The sequence below is a fragment of the Myotis nattereri genome (genome assembly GCF_964212035.1).
Source record: "Myotis nattereri genome assembly, chromosome: 16".
NCBI lineage: Eukaryota > Metazoa > Chordata > Mammalia > Chiroptera > Vespertilionidae > Myotis > Myotis nattereri.
Window position 1 is genome coordinate 3,590,838 of NC_138091.1, and position 20,338 is coordinate 3,611,175.

A 20,338-nucleotide genomic window follows, 5' to 3' on the forward strand; every position below is an offset into this window, starting at 1 on the left:
GCCTGCAGGAGGGGTAGAGCTCCCCGGGGGCCTCTGGGCCAGGCTGGAGTGGCGTAGGCCTGCTGCCCAGCTCTCCAGGCTGTTCTTGGATCCTGTCAGCTGCTCAGCCTCTTCCAGAGACAAAACAGGAATAATAGACATCATTAAACATACATGCAGCCCAGGCGGTAGGCGCGGTGGGCCGGGCATCTTGTTCCCCCTCCCCCACGACACCGAGCTGCTCCTCTGGGCCAGCCGAGCTGGTGCGGCAACCACAGGACCCTCGCTAGGCGGCATGCAGGCCCGGAGCAGGCCTCGGGACCCAGGTAAGGCAGCCCTGGCCGGGACCCTTGGGGTCTGCCTCTAGCCCTCACCCTCAGTTTGCAGGCGGGAAGGGGCTTGAGGTCCTTCTCTGGGCCTCAGTTTCTTCGTTTATAAGACGGGCATGATGTCCCCGCAGCCCCCTGTTGGCATCACCGAGACAGCTCAGTGGTGTCGCTCAGCCCCCTTGCCAGCCGCCACAGGGCCTGGCCATGGGGTCCTCAGTGAGGTGTCTGCTGGGTGAAGGCTCTGCCACTTCCCGCCTTACAGGCAGGGGCGGGCCTGGGCTCACAAGGCGTCAGGCCTAGGCCGATGCTGTCCCCCAGGCTGGCTGAGGGCCATGAGACCAGAGGTCTGGGGTCAGAGCGGTGGTGTCGGGCTCCAGGGTGCTCTTGTTTCCTGGGCTGGCTCTGCGCTCACCCTTCAGGGCTGTCCGTGCCCTGTCAGCCCTCGCCCTTGGATCTGTGGCTGGCGTGGTTCTGCCGTCTCTGCCTGAGAGAGCCAGAGGCCTGCTGCTGTGCTCACCCCCCCCCCCCCAGCACCTCCCACAGGTCCCTGTCCTCCCGCCAGGCGAACTCCAAGGGGCCTGCCCCTGGCTGCCGCCTGTCCCCATCTCTCCCCTGCCCTGGGCCTTCTGTGTGGGGAGGCTCTGGCCAGACGCTTGGTTGTCTTTGTGAAGGTCAACAGTGCTTCCTTCCAAGGCCGTTGCTGGGCCCCCGGCTGCCGCTGGGCCACAGGCCGCACGCCCAGAGGTGACCCTCCTGCAGCTTTAGAGTCGGTTGAAGGAGCCCAGGTGTGTTTGTCCACGCCCCTTCCGCTCCAGCCTAGCCTTCACGGGTCCTCCTCAGAACCGTTGGGCAGGAAACCCAAAGCTCGTCTGTCCTGAGATCCCGCCCTGCCCAGGAGAGCTGCTGGAGGACGTGCACCCCGGGGGCGGGGGTTGCTCCCCAGCACTGCCTGCCTCAGCGTTCCCCTCGGCAGCTCTTCCAAGCCTGCTCAGCTCCCCTTGGACCCTGGCTAGAAACCGCATCTCCAGACCCCCATTTACACCCTTTGCCCTCCTTGACAGAGAGCACCTCCTCATGCCACACCTCAAAGTCACAACCTCCACCTCCCTCCTGCACCTGTTCTCTTAAAATTTTTTTTTTTTACTCATTTCAGACAGGAAGGGAGAGGGAGAGAGAGAGAAACATCCATGATGAGAGAGAAGCATTGATCAGCCACCCGGGCATGTGCCCTGACAGGGAATCGAACCGTGACCTCCTGGTTCATAGGTCGATGCTCAACCCCTGAGCCACTCCAGCTGGGCTGGATCTGTTCTCTTGCTTTGCTAACTACAGGTGACCCTTGAAAGGCACAGGCTTGAACTGCATAGGTCCACTTGTCAATAAATATATTGGAAAAAATTTGGAGATTTGCAACAATTTGAAAAAATAGACAAACCTTATAATTTTCTTAATAAAATGTCCCTTTCTCTAGTCTACTTCATTGTAATAATCTATACTAATAAAAGGGTAATATGCTAATTAGACCAGGAGACCAGCTGGGGAGGGCAGTTGCGGGCCATGAGGCTGGTGAGGGGAGCAGTTGGGGGCGAGCAGGCCAGCATGCAGAGTGGTTAGGAGCAAGTAGGCAGGCAGGCAGGCAGGTGAGCCGTCAGGAGCCAGTGGTCCCGGATTGTGAGAGGGGTGTCCGACTGCTGGTTTAGGCCCGATCCCACAGGTCCCAGATTGGAGAGGGTGCAGGCCTGGTTGAGGAACACTGCCCTCCCGTGCACGAATTTTGTGCACCGGGCCACTGGTGCAGTATGTAATACATATAACATACAAAATATGTTCATTGACAGCTTATGTTATCAAGAAAGCTTCCAGTCAAGAGTATGCTATTAGTAGTTAAGTTTTGGAGGAGTCAGAAGTTGCACATGGGTTTTCTACTGCACTCCGGCCCGTGCTTTGTTCCAGGGGCAGCTGTAATCCAGGCCCATTTGCTCAGGCTGCTGGACACAGAACCACACACTGGACAGCTTAAACAGTTATTGGGAGCTCCACTCGACTGTGACCCCCGCCTCCCCTGGCAGCCAGCCCTGTGCCTGGCACAGAACTTTGCTTCCTCGCAGTTCCTCGCAGTTCCGGAGGGTAGAAGTCCAAGATCAAGTCATCAGCAGGGCTGGTTTCTCTGGTGGCAGCTCCCTTCTCTGGCAGCTTCGTCCTATATAGTCTCAGGACCAGAATCTGAGGCCCCCTTCTTGCTCTGTTCCTCTCTTAGGTGGTCTCACCCCTCCCCCATCCCCAGCCTCCATCTCACCTCATCTGTGGGTCCAAACTGCCCTCTTGACTCCCCACCTGGACATCCCATAGTCACCCCCAAACCTCCTTGTCCCAGGCCAAACCTGTCAGGCTTCCATACCACCCACCTTGCCTCAGAGAATGATTCCCCGGTCCATTCAGCTGCACCAAGCCAACCCCAAGGGACCCAGGTTCCACCCTCATGCCAGCCCCACACGGCCCCTCACTGAGTGCATCCATGGCACTGTCACCGCTGTCCCAGACCAAGACACTGTCCTCTCCTGCCTCCACTGTGCATCCTCCTCCACACGGCAGCTCAAGAGCTTCTTCCAGAACACCTTCCAAAAGCAATGTGAGGCCATGGTTGAGAACATGGACCAATTCCATTTCCAGCTGTGTGGCCTCAGACAACTCCAGACCTGGGCCTGTTCCATCATCTGTAGAGTGGGGAGGAGACTAGTCCCTACTTCCTGAGGTCATCCGGGGGGAATAAGCAGTGTGTGGCCCAGTGGTTCCCAGCACAGGCTCCATTGCTTTCTCGCTGGGCTCTGGGCTGAGTGACCAAACCTCTTTAAGAACGAGCCCTTCACCTATAAAATGGGAACAGCAGCTCCCGTTACACAATGTGAGAATCTAGCGAGCTATCGGAAAGCAGCAGCACTGAGCCTGCACATAGTAAAACTTGGCCGTGTTGATTATTTTCATTATTGTCAAATGCAAGTCTTGTCACAATACTCCTGACAGTGTTAAACCTCGCCATGACTCCCCACTGCTGCAGGGCTGGAGACCAGGGCTCTGCCCCCGCCTCCACAGCCTCATGGGCCAGGCCTCCCTGCCAGCCTGGTGCTCCCCCTGCTCGTGCCCGATCACCGCTCCTCACCACCTGGCCTTTGCACAGACTGTTCCATCTGCTGGGCACTTCCTTTCCATTTGATTAGCTCCTCTCATCCTTCAGATCGCGGCTCAGGGTCCTCACCCTGGAGAACCTCCCTGGCCTTCCAGTGCAGGGTCACCTGCGTGCAGCCTGGCCGTCACAGCTCTCTCACACTGCAGCCTCCCCCTCTGCTTCAAGCCCCCGCGCCATGGGAGCTCCACTTGACTGTGACCGCCCGCCCCCCACCCCCCCTCCAGCACATAAGTGCACAGACAATACTTGAGGGATGAATGATACTTGTTCCCTGTCACCCCTCTGTGCTTGTTGCGAGGGCTGGGAGCCTGAGGGAGGAAGGGTTCTGAATCCACCCGAGAAGGGGCAACCCCAGTGGACTGGGGGCACTGCCTGGAGGCAAGTCTGGGCCCCAAAGACCAGAAAGGGTCCATGTGGGCAGCACGGCGGGCATGGCTCAGTGGTTGAAACGACCTATGAACCAGGAGGTCATGGTTCGATTCCTGGTCAGGGCACATGCCTGGGTTGCAGGCTCGATTCCTAGTGTGAGGCATGCCAGGCAGCTAATCAATTATTCATTGATGTTTCTATCCCCTCGCTCTCTTTCCCTTCCTCTCAATAAAACATTTTTTTTTAAAAGAAAGGGTCATGTGGCCAGGCCCTGCTGCCAGCAGTCACCCAGCCCACCTCCCCAGAGCAAAGGGGAGCGCAGCCTGGAACCACGACACCAGCAACAACCCCCGTGCACTTTGCTCCGGGCCAGGCACTCCGGTCTCCAGTTTCATGAGCCCCACGTATAGGTGAGGAGCGCCGAGGGCTGCATGGCTCGCTGTGGTCAGAGCCGGGCCTGACCTGGAGCTGAGCTGCCGGGCCACATCCTGGCTCTCAGCACCTTCTCTGAGTGCGTCTCACTGGAACAATGGGCATCGGCTGTAGGCCTCAGGCACGCCTGTTGGCCACTTGCAGATGCTGGCCTCTCAGTTGTTCTGGACAAACCCCAGGAGGCCAAGCACCCCTCCCCCCACTTGGGGCAGGCAGGGGGTGTGGCTGTGGAAGGTGCCCCTGGGCCCCAAAGAGCCCGGCCTCCTCTCCCTCCTGTTTCCTCAGTGTCACACCGATGTGGAGGGCAGGGTTGGACCTGCGTCCGGACATTCTCCTGGTTGCTGCTCTGAAGGACTGTTTCCACTCACTCTACTTTTAAATGTTACTTTTTTGTTTGTTCATTTGAATCAGAAATACACTCACATGTTTCAAAAATGAAGCCACAGAAAGGTTTATAACAAGATAACCACTCTCATCAATTTCTTGTGTATCTTTTCCAGTATTTCTACATATAAATAAGAGCAAATGTGAATTTATATATCTATGTATCTATATAAATATATCTTTATTTCATAGAGGAAGGGAGAGGGAAAGAGAGAAAAACATCAATGATGAGAGAGAATCATTGATTGGCTGTTCCCTGCACATCCCCCACTGGGGATCAAGCCCACAACACAGGCCTGTGCCCTTGACTGGAATCGAACCTGGGACCCTTCAGTCCACAGGCTGACACTCTATCCACTGAGCCAAACCAGCTAGGGCTGAATTTATATTTTTTATGCACACGTGCACACACACTTCTTACAAAAAGACACGCCTTGGTATGTATCATAGACGGCACACTGCGAGCAGATCCGGGGCACCCTCCCCCGCAGAACAGACTGACCTTTACGACTAAAGCACAGGCTTTGCGCTGTGACTGTGCACAGCACACTGTGAGCGCGCCGTGGGGTCCACGTCCATAGAGCTGGGTGAGCAGGCCATTCCCTCCGTGCACAGGCTCCTAGGATACATTCCCAGCAATGGGCTCCTCCCTCCTCCCTTGTTCCATCTTTATTGAGATACTAGAGGCCCGGTGCACAAAATTCATGCATGGATAGGGTCCCTAGGCCTGGCTGGCAATCAAGGCCAATCTGTGGGGCAACTGGTAAGGTGATCAGGGGGGGGCCCTGCTGCTGCCAGTTGCTTTCCTCTGTGGGGTGACCAGTGGGGCGATCAGGGGGCCCCCTCTGGCACCCGCCTTGGCTGGCACCCGCCTTGGCTGGCCTGGGGCCCGCAGGCTGGGGGCAACTTCTGCGTTGAGCGTCTGCTCCCTGGTGGTCAGTGCACATCATAGTGACAGGTTGATTTGCATATTAGGCTTTTATTATATAGGACTAGAGACCCGGTGCACAACATCCGTGCACTGGGGAGGTGGGGCTGAGGTGCCCTCTCACAGTCCGAGACCACTTGGGGGAGCAGGCCTAAGCTGCCAGCGGACATCCCCCAAGGGGTCCTTAGCACTGCCTGGGGCCTGGAGAGGCTCCTGCCACCACCACTGTGCTCCCCAGTCCTGAGCCCGCTTCTGGCTGAGTGGCACTCCCTGACTACCAGGGGGCAGCTCCTGTGTTGAGCATCTGCCCCCTGGTGGTCAGTGCATATTATAGCAACCCATCTTTCTGCCATTCAGTCGATTTGCATATTAGGGTCTTATATAGGACTAGAGGCCCGTTGCACGAAGAGATTCGTGCAATAGGCCTTCCCTTCCCCTGGCTGCCGGCACCGGTTTTCCTCCAGCACCTGGGACCCAGGCCTTCGCTCCAGCAGGAGCCTTCAGTCTTCGCTCCACCACTTCGCCCCTGCGTATGCAAATTAACCGCCATCTTTGTTGGGTTAATTTGCATACTCTCCTGATTGGTGAGCATAGTGTGGGGATGGTCAATTTACATATTTGTTTATTATTAGGTAAGACTAGAGGCCCGGTGCACAAAAATTTGTGCACTCGGGGGTAGGGGGCCCCTCAGCCCGGCCTGTGCCCTCTCGCAGTCTGGGACCCCTTGGGGTGACCACTTGCTGGCTTAGGCCTGCTCCCCGGGGGATTGGGCCTAAGATGGCAATCAGACATCCCTCTGGCAGCCCGGCAGCCCTCGGGGGATGTCTATTTGCCAGCGGGGAGCAGACCTAAGCTGCAGTCGGACATCCTTAGCACTGCTGAGGCAGGAGAGGCTCCCACCACCACTGCGGTACTGGCAGCCATCAGCATAGCTTGTGGCTGAGCAGAGCTCCTCCCTTGTGAGAGTGCCCTGACCACCAGAGGGCAGCTCCTGCATTGAGAGTCTTCCCCCTGGTGGTCAGTGTGTGTCATAGTGACCAGTCATTCCCAGTCTTTCTGCTGTTAGGGTCAGTTTGCATATTACCCTTTTACTATATAGGATAGAGGCCTGGTGCATGGGTGGGGGCCAGCTGGTTTGCCCTGAAGGGTGATCTGGATCAGGGTGGGGGTCCTGCTTGGGTGCCTGGCCAGCCTGGATGATGGGCTGATGGCTGTTTGCAGCTGGTCACACCCCCTTCAGGGTGGGGGTCCCCACTGGGGTGCCTGGCCAGTCTGGGTGAGGGGCTGAGGACCATTTTCAGGCTGGCGGACGACTGAAGCTCCCAGCCTCTTTTTTTAAATTCTGGGATTTATTTACCTTCTATAGCTGTCACTGGAGCTGAGAGCCAGCTCCAGCTCTGAGGCTGCGGCTGGCTGAAAGCAGGTATATGGGTTTGTTTAGCTTCTATAATTGAAACATTGTTGCTTCTGGAGCTTAGAGCTGGGCCGTGGCAGGCGGGGAACCTTGGCTTCCTCCATCACTGGAGCAAGCAACCTCATGTTCGCTTCAGCTGCGTGGCTGCCAGCCGCCATCTTTGTTGGTAGTTAATTTGCATATCCTGCCGATTAGCCAATGGGGAGCGTAGCGGAGGTATGGTCAATTACCATGTTTGTCTATTACTAGATAGGATACTCCCCATAGCACGTGACTCACCACACAGAGTGTGCACGACACAGTGGTGCTGGCTGTTCACAGGCGCACACATGCCCTGTGACCACTGCAGTCCTTCCTCCCTGCAGCCCTCTTCTGTCAGGCTATCCCCTCATTCTGCCCTTGTCACTTACATAGCTGCTTCCAGTGGTCAGCTCTCTGTCCTCAGCTAACCTGACCCATGTGCCCCTTTGCTGCAGCTGCCCTGCCCTCTTCTTCAGCCATTCATCTCTTTGAGCCACACAGTGCAGCCCTGGCCAGTTTGGAACCGTGGATAGTGAAGTGACCCTGGAGTTAAGAGCTGCAGGAGGAGAGGGAGGGGCCTCGGGTTCAATTCCGGTCAAGGGCACATACCTCAATTGCAGGCTCCATCCCCAGCCCTGGCCAGGGCGCACATGGGAGGCAACCAATTGATGTGTCTCTCATATCCATGTTCTCTCTCTGTCTCTCGCCCTCCCGTCCACTCTCCTTAAAAATCAAGGGGAAAACAAGTCCTCGATGAGGCTGAACAACAGTGCGGGCCCAGGGCTCATTCCTCGGCCTGGGCTCCACCCGCACCTGTTCGCCGTGTCATCCTCCTGACTGCGGCTTCCCCACCAGCGAGGTGCCACTGACTCGCTAATTGGTGTCATCAGCCTTGATTTCTGTACTCCACCCCTCCCTCACCCCCAGCAGAGCCTAACAGACATCTGAAACCAAGCACCCAAAGCTGACGTGGGTCTCTCCTATTAGCTATGGCCTCTCCGTCTTCCCCTTTGTTGATTACGGAGACCTCGGGGGCACCTATGAGTCCCCAGTAAATCCTGTGGGCTCTGCCTGCATATATGCTAGCACTTCCCTCCAGCTCCCCTGCCCCAGACCGGTCCGGGCCCACGGCAGCCCAGAAGGATCCTGTGGAGATTGAGGTCCGATCGCATCCCTTCTCTCCACAACGCCATGGCTCCAGCCTCACTCGCAGTCAGGCCAAGTCCTTGCTGGGGCCCACCAAGCCCTGTCCATCTGCCCCAGCTTCTACTCCACCTTCCCCCTTCCCCCTGACTGCCCTCCAGTCCCCTGGCCTCACCGTTCCTCCATCACCTCAGGACCATCCACTTCCCCCGCCCCCTCGCCCCTCTCCCCTCCTGCAGCTCTTAACTCCAGGATCCCCTCCCAGCGAGCGGTCCCCATCCTGTTCGCTGTTGCACACACCTGCTTCCCCCCCTCCCCTGCTTCATTTCAATCCCAGCACTTATCACCACTTGACCAATCACATCTCTTGCTCATTTTCCTTGTTTGTGATTACCACCATCCACACTGACCCCACAAGGGTTGGGTTTTTATGTCTTGTCCTTCGCTGTAAGCCCAGTAAGATAGAGCCTGGTGTGTAGCAGGCTTTCAACAAATACTTCTGAATGAGTCAATGAATGAGTGACCAGGCAAATGTGTGCTGGCTCAGGGCCTGAGGGTCAGGGTAGGGCTGAGGAGCCCAGCTCCCCTCCCCCATGATGGCCAAGGACACAAGAGCCTAGCAAGGAAGGTGGCTGTGGAACCACCCAAGGCCTGGGTCCAAGACCAGTTCTACCCTCCCCAGCTGGCTGACCTTGAACAAGTCACATGACCTGTCAGAGACCGTTTCCTTATCTGGAGAATGGAGATGATAGTTTCCCACCCAGGGGCCTATTGCGAGAAGCGCATGAGATAGTAGTGGCCTAGGCTCAATCTGAAAGCCGGCTCCAGGAGGGGCAGGGTGGCTGCTGGCACCTCTGGGCTCAGACAGAATGCCTCCCCTACCCCCTGTTTTCCCTCCAGTGGGAAGCATCCACAGCCCAGAGCCAGGCAGCATGGGCAGCCGAGGAGGAGATGATGGCGGAGTGGACGCCCCTCAAAATCTCACACTGCAGGAGGCCCAGCGTTTTGCATGAGCCCCACCCTGCAAGCCACCTGATTGCTCTAGTTTCTATCAACTTCCCTACTGCTCCCTGGGGGTTGCCTGCAGCAGGTGCCAGCAGCCCCTGGCATGACCCTACCCAGCAGCTCCATCAGGTCTTGCTTCCTCCTCGTGAAGGCCACAGGGCACGGCTTATTACTCCCATCCTATGGATGAAGAAAGTGAGGCCCAGCGAGGGTGAAGGGCTGTCCAGAGCCACACAGCCAGTCAACGACAGAGCTGGGGCCAGAGCCAGGCCTGACCCACCCTGTTTCTGCTCCCTCAGCCCCCTGACATGTGCCTCAAAGGCTCTGCTGGAGTCCCACGGAGATGCCCACCTTGTCCTGCCTTCCGAGCCCACAGCCTCACTCTCCCCAGTGCATTATTCATGCTCCCAGAGCCAGCCAGCTCCAGTTACACGGACCAAAGCCCTGGGCACCTGCGCCACCTCCCCTCCTCCCCTTCCCAGGACATGGAGGGTCCAAGGCTCCTCTCCAAGCAACTGGGTGGGTCTGAGCACCCCACTCTGGCTCAGGAGATGCAGCTCGGCCCCCACCGACTCCTCATGTGCTGGTAGTTAGGGCGCGCTGCCCCTCTCTGGGGCTGGGTCACCCAGGTGCTCTCTTCGGGGGGCTGAGCCAGCAGAGGCCCCGGAGGGGGTGGCCGTGTCAGCAGGGGGTCTTCATCGCGCCTTCAGGCCAAGATGGCCTGCCCCAGCGCAGGCCTCCTGGCTCCGGGTAAACAACACCCACGCACTTTCCACTACCGCTCGAGGGTGAAACCCAAGGCGGAGGCTCAAGGAGATCAATTATGGATCCGCCTCCTGGGAACTGTCCCTCCCAGGCCACCAGGCCAGTCCGAGGTGCAGCGCCCAGGCCGCTCTGCAGCCGCGGCGGGAGGCCCAGCAGGACCCCGTCTCCAAGCCCCTGAACTTGGACACCGGCCCCGGCTGGTGGGGAGCAGGCCGCCACCATGGCCGACGAGGAGAAGAAAGCCAAGAAGAAGAAGAAGAAGGGGCAGGAGCCGGAGAAGCCCAAACGGAGCCTGAAGGGGACCTCCCGGCTGTTCATGGGCTTCCGCGACCGCACGCCCAAGATCTCCAAGAAGGGCCAGTTCCGCAGCGCGTCCGCCTTCTTCTGGGGCCTGCACACCGGCCCGCAGAAGACCAAGCGCAAACGGAAGGCGCGCACGGTGCTGCAGTCCACGTCCAAGCTCATGACGCAGATGCGCATGGGCAAGAAGAAGCGCGCCATGCGGGGCAAGAAGCCGTCCTTCATGGTCATCCGCTTCCCGGGCCGCCGGGGCTACGGCCGCCTCCGGCCCCGGGCGCAGTCGCTCAGCAAGGCCTCCACGGCCATCAACTGGCTCACCAAGCGGTTCCTCATCAAGAAGGCCGAGGAGTCGGGCAGCGAGCAGGCCGCGGTGGACGCCTGGCTGAGCCGCTCGGGCTCCCACGTGGGCTCCCGCAAGCTGCCCTTCCCCTCGGGCGCCGAGATCCTGCGGCCGGGGGGCCGCCTGCGGAGGTTCCCGCGCAGCCGCAGCATCTACGCGTCGGGGGACCCCGTGGGCTTCCTGCCCTTCGAGGACGAGGCCCCGTTCCGGCACGCGGGCTCCCGCAGGTCGCTGTACGGGCTGGAGGGCTTCCAGGACCTGGGCGAGTACTACGACTACCACCGCGAGGGCGACGCCTACTACGACCAGCGGTCGCTCTCCCAGTTCGAGGAGCAGGACCCGGGCCTGGCCCCCTACGGCCCCCCCTACGGCCCCCCCTACGGCCCCTACAGCGCCTACGCCCCCTACAGCCCCTACGACCCCTACGACCCCTACGGCGCCTACAGCCCCTACAGCGCCTACGGCCCCTACAGCCCCGCCTGGCCGCCGTATGGAGACCACGCGCCCGGGTACCCGCCCGAGGACCCCTACGACCACTACCCCCTGGACGACTACGGGGGCCCCTACTACCCCACGTCTGCCTACGGCTACAGTTACGGCTACGAGGATCACGAGCCCCCCTACGCGCCCCCAGGGGGGTACGCGTCTCCCTACAGCTACTACGACAGCGAGCCGTACCCGCAGGGCTACTACCTGGACCCCTTTGCCCCTTACGAAGCGCCATACCTGCCCTATGACCTCCCGTACGATGTCCCCTCCTGGGAGCCCTACGGGGTGCCCTATGAGGCCCCCTATGGCCTCCCCTACGCCGAAGGCATCTATGGTGGCGGGGACCAGGCCATATACCCCCCCGAAGTGCCCTATCTGTATCCGGAGGAGCCGGCCTTTGCATACCCGTGGGTGCCACCACCCATCATGTCACCCCACAACCCCTACGCCCACCCCATGGATGACATCGCGGAGCTGGAGGAGCCGGAGGAGGCGGCCGGGGAGCGGCAGGGCACCTCCTTCCGCCTGCCCAGCGCCAGCTTCTTCGAACAGCAAGGCATGGACAAGCCCGCCAGGTCCAAGCTCTCCCTCATCCGCAGGTTCCGCCTCTTCCCGCGGCCCCAGGTGAAGCTGTTCGGGAAGGAGAAGCTGGAGGTGCCCCTGCCCCCCTCCTTGGACATCCCCCTACCCTTGGGGGAGGAGGAGGAGGAGGAGGACGAAGAAGAGGTGCCCCCGGTGCGCACCGGGCCCTACGCCCACCCCTTCTGGGGCTTCCTCACGCCGCGCCAACGCAACCTGCAGCGGGCGCTGTCGGCCTTCGGCGCCCACCGTGCCCACCGCGGCCTGGGCCTCGGCCCCGAGCTCGGGCCCCCGCGCCCGGCCACCTCGCTGGCGCGCTTCCTCAAGAAGACGCTGTCGGAGAAGAAGCCGGTCCCGCGGCTCGGCGGCAGCCAGAAGGCCCGGCGCGGCGGCCCGGCCGTCCGGGAGGCGGCCTACAAGCGCTTCGGCTACAAGCTGGCGGGCATGGACCCGGACCGGCCCAACACGCCCATCATGCTGCGCCGGACGCAGGCCCGCGCGCGCCCCCCCAGCGCCCCGCCCCGCGCCGCGCCCGCGCCCGCACCCGCGCCCGCGCCCGCCCACTGGAGCGCGCTGCTCGCCCCGCCCGCGCCCCGCGCCCCCAGCCCCGCGCCCGCGCCGCCCGCGCCGCCCGCGCCCTTGTCCCCCGCGCTCTCGGGCCGGCCCCGGCCCGCCTCGCCCTACGGCTCGCTCCGCCGCCACCCGCCGCCCTGGGCCGCGCCGGCGCACGTGCCGCTCCCCCCGCAGGCCGCCTGGTGGGCCTTCGCGGAGCCCCCTCCCGTGAGCCCCGAGGTGCCTCTCGACCTGCTGGCCTTCCCTGGGCCCCGGCCCTCGTTCCGGGGCTCCCGCCGGCGAGGGGCCACCTTCAGCTTCCCGGGGACCTCTCCCCCGGCGTCTCGGAGGCAGGCCTGGCCCCCGCTGCCCTCTCCGCAGCCGTCGCTCCGGAGCCTGCCCGGCCTGGGCTACCGCTCCCCCTTGGGGCCTGCGTCCCCCCAGCTCTCCATGCGGGCCGGCCCCTTCCAGCCCACCTTCTCGCCCCTGCCCCGCCGCCCCCGATCGCTGCGGGAGCCCCTGTCCCCGCGCCGCGTCTCCCGGCGGCTGGGCCCCCCGCCGTCGCCCTTTCCCTCTCCTCTGCTGGGCCCCAGCCGGCGTGGCTCGCTCAACCTGCCTTCGCGCTTCCCGCACACGTGGCGCCGCCTCAGCGAGCCGCCCACCCGGGCCGTGAAGCCCAGGGTGCGCCCGCCCTTCCGGAGGTCCCTGGGCCCGCGCTCGTGGCCTGCGGCAGTGGCTGCGGCTGCGGCCGCCGCGGAGCTCCAGGAGAGCCGGCAGGAATCCGAGGACTCAGAAGTCCCCTGGACAGTGCCCCCTCTGGTCCCCAGCTGGGACGTGGACATGCCTCCGCCCCAGCGCCCATCCTCGCCTTGGCCAGGCCGGGCAGGCAGCCGCCGGGGCTTCTCCAGGCCACCGCCTATACCCGAGAACCCCTTTCTCCAGCACCTGGGCCCCGGGCCATCCCGGGACTCCCCGCCGGAGGACGCAGACCCTGCCGTGACTGGCGTCTTCCTGGGGAGACACCATGACCCGGGGCCTGGAGAGCTCACCAAATCGGCCAGCCCCAGCCCTGAGAAGCCCAAAGAAGAGGCCTCCCCCGGGAACCCCCGGCCACTAGCAGAGCCTGAGCCCCCAAGCCCAGAGCCCCGCCAGAACTCTCCCCCAGAGCAGAAGGTGTTAAGGCTCAGCCTCTCCCACCCTCTGGCCGCACGCGATAGGATGAGGGCCACCTGGCCACCATGGCGCCGCTGGGGAACACTGCCCAGTGCCCCAGCCCCCTTGAAGCCCACTGGTGCCTCAGGGCCCCTGCCCAGGGCAGGTGAGCGGCACCAGGCAGGTCCTGGGCGTCTTGCTGTTGTCCTGCCTCGGGTACAAAAATCAAGCTCTTCCCAGCACGCTGGTCCTGCCACCCTGCAGCCCCCCACCCAGCTGACCAAGGACCCAGAACCCAGCCTCAAGCCCAGAGCCTGGAGTCTGCTCTGGGCCTCTCTCTGGCTGCCAGCGGGGACCCACCGGCCCTGGCCACAAGCACCTGCCTGCCCCGCTTCCTGCTGCCTGGGCCCCGAAGCTGCCTTTCTGCCCCATGGGGGCCCCTGGGAAGAGGTTGGCCCCAAAAGCTGGTGGAACAAGGTATGGGAGCACAGGTCAGAGGGAGGCTTGGGGATTCTGTCCTGGGGAACAGGGCCCTGTGAGCGGCTGCCTCGGCCTCAGGACCCATCTGTAACTTGGGGAGAACAGCCCCGGGCTTCCCAAGCCTCTGGAGCCCCGAACAAGGGGTGCCCAGCGCAGACAGGCACGGGGCAGAGGCACCGGAAGCTCCTTCCACGTCCCTGTGGGGAAGGGATCTTGTCCTCGCCATCCCCAGCTGCCCCCAGAGATCTGGGCTGAGGACAGAACTGCAGGACTTGTCTGCCCACCCTGACCCACCCACATTCCCATTCACACTGTTCCTCTCGCTTCTGCCCGACCCTCCCTCCAATTGGAGTCCTCGCTGTCTCTGGGGTTCCTGCATAAGGGCAGTTTCTGGGCTGCGGGATTCTAGACTATCTGAGGTGAGGGCTCAGGAACCAAACTGCCAGCCCCTTCACTGCACAGGGGGTCACACAGGGGGTCAGGGCTGGCAGAGCCAGTGTGCCTCTCCAGTCTGGCCCCTGGTAGGGTGAGGGGCAGGCAGTTTTCTGAGGGGTGCCAAGCCCAGGCCTGGCTGCCATGCTCATGCTGGAATGTGAGCCCAGTGGCCCGTCAGCGAAGGGGGAGTGGTCACCGGAGCCTCCCCCGGGACGCCTGGGGCGGGCAGGACACGTAGGGGCAGCAGGCGGTTTTCAACCTATGCAGACCGGTGCCCGTGGAGCGGGCAGCCAGCGAGCCCAGCCATGGCAACCGGGGCGGCCTGGCTGCTGGGGGGACCGTGGCCCCGGCGGCGGGTGCCCAGAGCCGTGTGGGCCACAGCGTTGCGGGAGCGGGCCACAGGGCGCCCTGGGGTGAGGGGCAAGGATGCCTGGGCCCTCCTCACCCTCGAATACGTGAGTGGCTGAATTATTCAGGGTTTGCGGCCACTGGCACACATGGGCAGGCTGGTGGGCGGGAGGCCAGGGCCCAGGGTGATACTCCCTGTGGCCTACTTAGCACAGAGCGTCCCCTTTCTGGTGTCCCCTTTCCTCGCCTGCTTAGGGAGGGGTGTGGGCCGGGCCTGCGAGGCTGGAAAGGCAAGGCGCACATGTGTGCTCTCAGTCACGTGGATCCCATGCATGCATGTGTGCCCGGGAGTACCACAGCCAAACAAGGAAAGCGTGTGTGCGCGCGCGCGCGTGCACCAAGGTCTAAGCAGCTGTGGCATCCGTGGGGTCCCGCGTATGCACATAGTCAGGCACAGTGGAGACCTTCAGCCCAAAGATGGCATCGGGACTTCTGTCTCCAGACCCCAGGTGTGGGGACAGCCCAGGTGTCCATGCACATGGGAATGTGGACATTGAGAGCATGTGCCTCCAGCCAGGCAACACAGGCCTTCACACATGTCAGTAGGCATCTTGCAAGACCCAGGTGTTCATGGGAGTTGTGTGACCTGCAAATGCCGTTGCGTGTAGGTCTGTGCGTGTGGGTCTTCGTGTTTGCCCAGCCTGGGCACTGGGCATGTGCAGGGGCAGCAGTGGTCCCCGGTCTCTGCAGACTGGTGCCCGTGGAGTCTTGGCCTTCCTGGAGGCCCCATGCACCAAGATACAGATGTTCAAGTTGTCACTTGGGGTCCAGCCTGAAAGGGGTGTCCGCACTGGGAGAGCTCCCGGCAAGGCAGTGGGAGCAGGGCCCACGGGCAGGACGTGGGGGCACACGGGCAGAGGGCAGCCGTGTGTCCCTGACGGGCTCCACAGCCCCTGGCATTCCAAGACAAGGAGGCCCCCAGGACCCAGCTGGCTGTACTTAGGGCTCCTCCTTCACAACAGGAGCAGGTCCCAGTTGTGTCCACGCCAGGGGGCCACGCATGGGCCCCTCCCACCGGTGACCAGAGGACTCTCTCTCGTAGATGCACTCCATCCGCAACCTGCCGTCCACGCGGTTCCTGGAGCAGCACCGGGAGGACGGTGTGGAGGACATGACGCAGCTGGAGTGAGTGGTTGGATGGCAGTCGGTGAGGGGGCCTCGGGGGGTCGCCACACTCCCAGCTGGAGCACCCCCTCTTACCAGGGGTGCCTCTCATCTCCTGGAACGTGTTCAGAGCCTGTTTTCTCATCTGCAAAGTGAGGGCCATACAGTGTCACAAAAGCCAGATGCCAGCACAGCTCTGCCATCAGATGGGCCAGGGCTCAATCCCAGCCCCACCACTTAGCAGCTACAGGACCGTGGGCGAACCACTTCACCGCTCTGTGCCTCAGTTTCTCATCTGTAAGACGGGGGTGGGGGTGGGACGGCTATGGTTGTGAGTGTGCTGGCGCATTGGAGGTGCCCAAAGCGTAAGGGCTGTGCTGGTCCGTATCATTATCCAATTATGATGACTCAGCCCTCACACCTGCTACCTAAGAGCATCGCCAACCCGGTGAGTGCGGTAGGGCCAGTGCTAGTAATCATACCCATTGGACAGACGAGGAAACTGAGGCGCAGAGGTTAAGTAACTTCCCAAGGCTTCGTGGTTGGTTAGTGTCAGAGATGAGACCTGGCCACGGCCCTGCACGGGGGACAGTGGGCTCTGACTGCCCTGCTTCCTGCTTTCCCAGAGACCTCCAGGAGACCACTGTGCTGTCCAACCTCAAGACCAGATTTGAACGGAACCTCATTTACGTGAGTTGTGGGGTGGCTCTGCCCTGGGCTCGGGTCTGGCCGGCAGCTGATTCCTTGTCTCCTGGGGCCTGGTGGGTAGTATAGATGTCTCCTGCTGGGCCCCAGACTAGTGGCCGCTGGCTTCACCTCTGAGGTGTCTGCTATTTGAGCAAAACCGACCAGAGCCTGGGGCCCTGACCTCCAAGGTCCTACGCGTAGAGTCTTAGAGTGGTGGGTGCCAGGGGCAGCGACCTGGAGACAGGAAGCCCAACGACAAGGCTCCCAGAGTCCTGGAGTCCAAGGCCCGGGTCCCAGGAGGGGCTGCCAAGGGGAAGATGGGAGCAGAGTGGCAGAACGGAGCCCCAAGCCACAGCGCAGGCAGCGGGGTCACCGGGAGGCCGGATACCTCCGAGCGCCCTGCACTCCCAGCCCCTGCCTCTCCAGGCGGTGGAGGTTGGCCTTACAGCGAGGCGCAGCGCCAGGAGGTAGGCCGCAGCTAACAGCCTCCTTGCAGAACCATGACTGGGGCTTTATGCTCGGCCCCTCCCAGCCTCAGCCTGGGACAGTGCTGGGAGTCCCACTGCCAGAGCGGAGGCCCCATCAAGCTCTTAGAGGCCCAAGCTTCAAACACGGAGGTCAGGCAGCCAGACATTTGTCCCCATGGGCACGGATCCAGGCTCCCAGGGGCCGGGAGGGACACAGGGCTGCGAGGAACCACGGGCACTGAGGCCGCTGTCTGCACAGCAGACCTACATCGGCAGCATCCTGGTGTCGGTGAACCCTTACCGGATGTTCGGAATCTACGGGCTGGAGCAGGTGCACCAGTACAGTGGGCGGGCCCTGGGAGAGAACCCCCCGTGAGTACATCCTGCACTGGGCTCTCCGGGTCTCTCTCTGAGCTTGGTGAGCTCGGGCTGCCCCTCAGCCGGCAGTCGGCAGCTTAGCCCACGCTATTTCCCCGAGCCTGGCCATAGCCCTGCTGGGCTCGAGGCCACTGTGGCTCAGCCCTCGGGGGTGGGGTCAGGGGGCGGATATTTCCTCAAGGATGGGGGGTGGAGCAGGCTTGGCTGGACAGAGATGCTGCCCCACCTGCCCTCTGGGAGGTTTGGAAGCACCCCTTCCCCCTGTCTCTCCAGGCATCTCTTTGCAATTGCAAATCTCGCCTTCGCCAAAATGCTCGATGCCAAACAGAACCAGTGCATAATTATCAGGTGAGCAGCATCATTACCAGGTGGGCAGCAGGCCAGGCTGAGGGCCTTTGTGCATGTGTGGAGGGGACATATAGGGGCTGCTGTGGGGCCGGGGGGGGGGTCACTCGGCTCCTCTGGGCAGCCCGCCCGCCCATGTCCTCTGTGTCATGGCGGCAGCATGGGAGCCGGGAGAGGCCGTGAGCCGGCTGCAGCTCACTCTGCCCCTTTACCTGGTCAGTGGCGAGAGCGGCTCTGGAAAAACTGAGGCCACAAAGCTGATCCTGCGCTACCTGGCCTCCATAAACCAAAAACGGGGCATCATGCAGCAGGTAAGTCCGCCTGTCTTCCGAGGGTCCTCAGCTAAGCACCCCTTGTGCTCCCCAAAAGAGGAGATTTCTTGGCTCCACTTGGAGGTTGGGGAGGCTGAGCCCAGGGTCGCACCGAGAGTTCTCTTAGGACTTGGGGCTCTCTCTCCCCTCCCAGGGAGCACCTGTGGGGGAGCCCTCCTGGGCCTGGCTAGGGTAGAGGCCATGTGGGCAAGGGGAGTCACCCTCCTCCCCCTGCCTGGCCTCACCTTCCTGCTGTGGCTCCTGGTCAGTAGTGAAGAGGCAGGAGAGGCCTGAGTGTGGGGCGGCCGTGGGGGCGGGGCCAGTAGGTGTTGGGGCGCTGAGGAGGCCTGCAGGGCTGGCGGTCTGCTCAGAGTGCAAGTCCTCAGAACCGGAGGATGTGGGAGGCTCCGGAGGACCTACTGTGTGCGGGGCCTGAGCGAGGTCTGGGGAGGCAGCAGCAGCAGCAGCACAGACTGACTCATGTTCCCACCTCGTGGGAATGTCATGCCAGTGGAGGAGACAGAAAAATAATACACAGGTGATAAGCGTGGAGAAAGAAGCAGGGAGGAGGCTGGGACTGCGGGGGGGGGGGGTTATAATTCGGAGTGTGGCAATCAGGGCAGGCCCTAGTGAGAGGAGGGAGTGGGCCCTGAGGGCCCTGAGGGGAGGAGCAGGCAGGCAGAGAAGCAAGTGCAAAGGCCCTGGGGCACGCAGGTCTGGTGTGCTCAGGACACAGCGTGGCAGCATGGAGTCCAGCTGAGGGAGGGCGGTGGCTCAGGCCGAGGAAGTAGACCCCAGGGCAGTTCAGAGGCCAGCCGGTGACTTCCTGACTCCCAGACTAAGGGACAGTACAGGCCACAGACAAGGCTGTAATAGAGGGCGCAGCCTAAGGGCCACCCCAGGCATTTGGCCTGAGCCACAGGCAGCACAGGGCTGCCACCAGCTGCTGAGCAGGGCTGCAGACAGAGGGCAGTGGTGCCGTGAGGTGTCTGCGGGGCATCCACACAGACGGCAGGGGAGGTGGTGGTGCACCATGAGCCTGGAGCTCTGGGCAAAGGCCCACCAGCTCAGAACCTGACTCTCAGACTCCCTGCCCTGGGCCCATGAAGGTTTCTAAGTGGCCACAGTGACGCAGCCAGTGGCAATCTCAGCAGGGATCTTGGGGGCATCAGGCAGAGGCTGCTCAGCCCTCAGGGTAGCAGGTCCAAAGGGTACTTCCTGGCGGGGCCCCTCTGCTGCCTACCTTGGCCTTGGCAGCCCCTCCCATCAGCCTGAGTCTCCTGGTGGCTAAGCAGACCTTCCCTCTGTGCTAGGCAGGGTTTTCCAAGCCTCTAAGGTTAGACTCCTGGGAGGACTGGCCAGCTAGGCAAACCAGTGTGCACAGGACGGCTCTCCTGCGGGAGGGAGATGGCTGAGGGGCAGAGGGACTGGGACGGGTCTGGCAGAGCGCTGTCCTGCAGGCTCGGGGCGGATGCTTGAGCGTGGGCATGGCAGGTCTGCGGCTTTCTGTGCTGGCTTGAGTCTGCGAGCGGGACACCTGTGGGCTTACTTCACAGCCACTACTCAACCCTGCCTGTGGCATCACACAGGCCGGCCTGGGCCCGTTTTAGGCATGGCGGAATCCTGGGTCTTTTTTTTTTTTTCAAGCATCACGTAACTACTTTATTATTTATTTCATTTTATTTTATTTTTTGTAGCTATTTCTGCTTGTGTTTATTTTTTTAATCTTTATTATGATCTCTCTCTCAATTTTTTTTGAGGGGGGAGGCAACCAAAATTTTTGATGGCCTTGTTTAAAAAAAAACTTTATTGTTGAAAGTAGTACATATGGCCCCCTTTTTCCCCCATTGACCCCCTCCAGCCCACTCCCAGCCCCCACACCGCACCTTCACCACCCTATGGTCCCTGTCCACGGGTTATGCATATATGCCTACAAAGACTTTGGTTGATTACCTCCCACCATCCACCCTCCCCCGGCTTCCCTCTGAGATTCCGCACTCTGTTCCATGCTTCCCTGTCTCCGGATCCACTCCGTTCATCAGTTTATTTTGTTACTTAGATTCCACATATGAGTGAGATCATGTGATACTTGTCTTTCTCTGACTGACTTATTTCACTTAGCATGATACTGTCCAGGTCCCTCCATGCTGTCTCAAAGGGTAACAGATTCTTCTTTTTTACAGCTGCATAGTATTTCATGGTGTAAATGTACCACAGCTTTTATCCACTCATCTACTGATGGGCACTGGGCTGTTTCCAGACCTTAGCTATTGTAAATTGTGCTGCTATGAAGATAGGGGTGCATACATTCTTTCTGATTGGTTTTTCAGGTTTCTTAGGATATAGTCACAGAAGTGG

General features: G+C 61.3%; 1 protein-coding gene across 1 annotated transcript in view; it reads left to right on the plus strand.

Moving 5' to 3' along the window:
* Positions 1-10,173: 10,173 nt before the first annotated feature.
* Positions 10,174-20,338, plus strand: part of MYO15A (myosin XVA) — a gene marked incomplete at its 5' end in the record, with an annotated part of 57,042 nt that continues 46,877 nt past the window's right edge. The window contains 6 exons of the mRNA XM_081110094.1: positions 10,174-13,842; positions 15,731-15,813; positions 16,419-16,482; positions 17,209-17,318; positions 17,598-17,672; positions 17,890-17,980. Of these exons, the coding sequence (XP_080966220.1) occupies positions 10,174-13,842; positions 15,731-15,813; positions 16,419-16,482; positions 17,209-17,318; positions 17,598-17,672; positions 17,890-17,980 (4,092 nt within the window). The remainder of the gene's footprint in view (positions 13,843-15,730; positions 15,814-16,418; positions 16,483-17,208; positions 17,319-17,597; positions 17,673-17,889; positions 17,981-20,338) is intronic.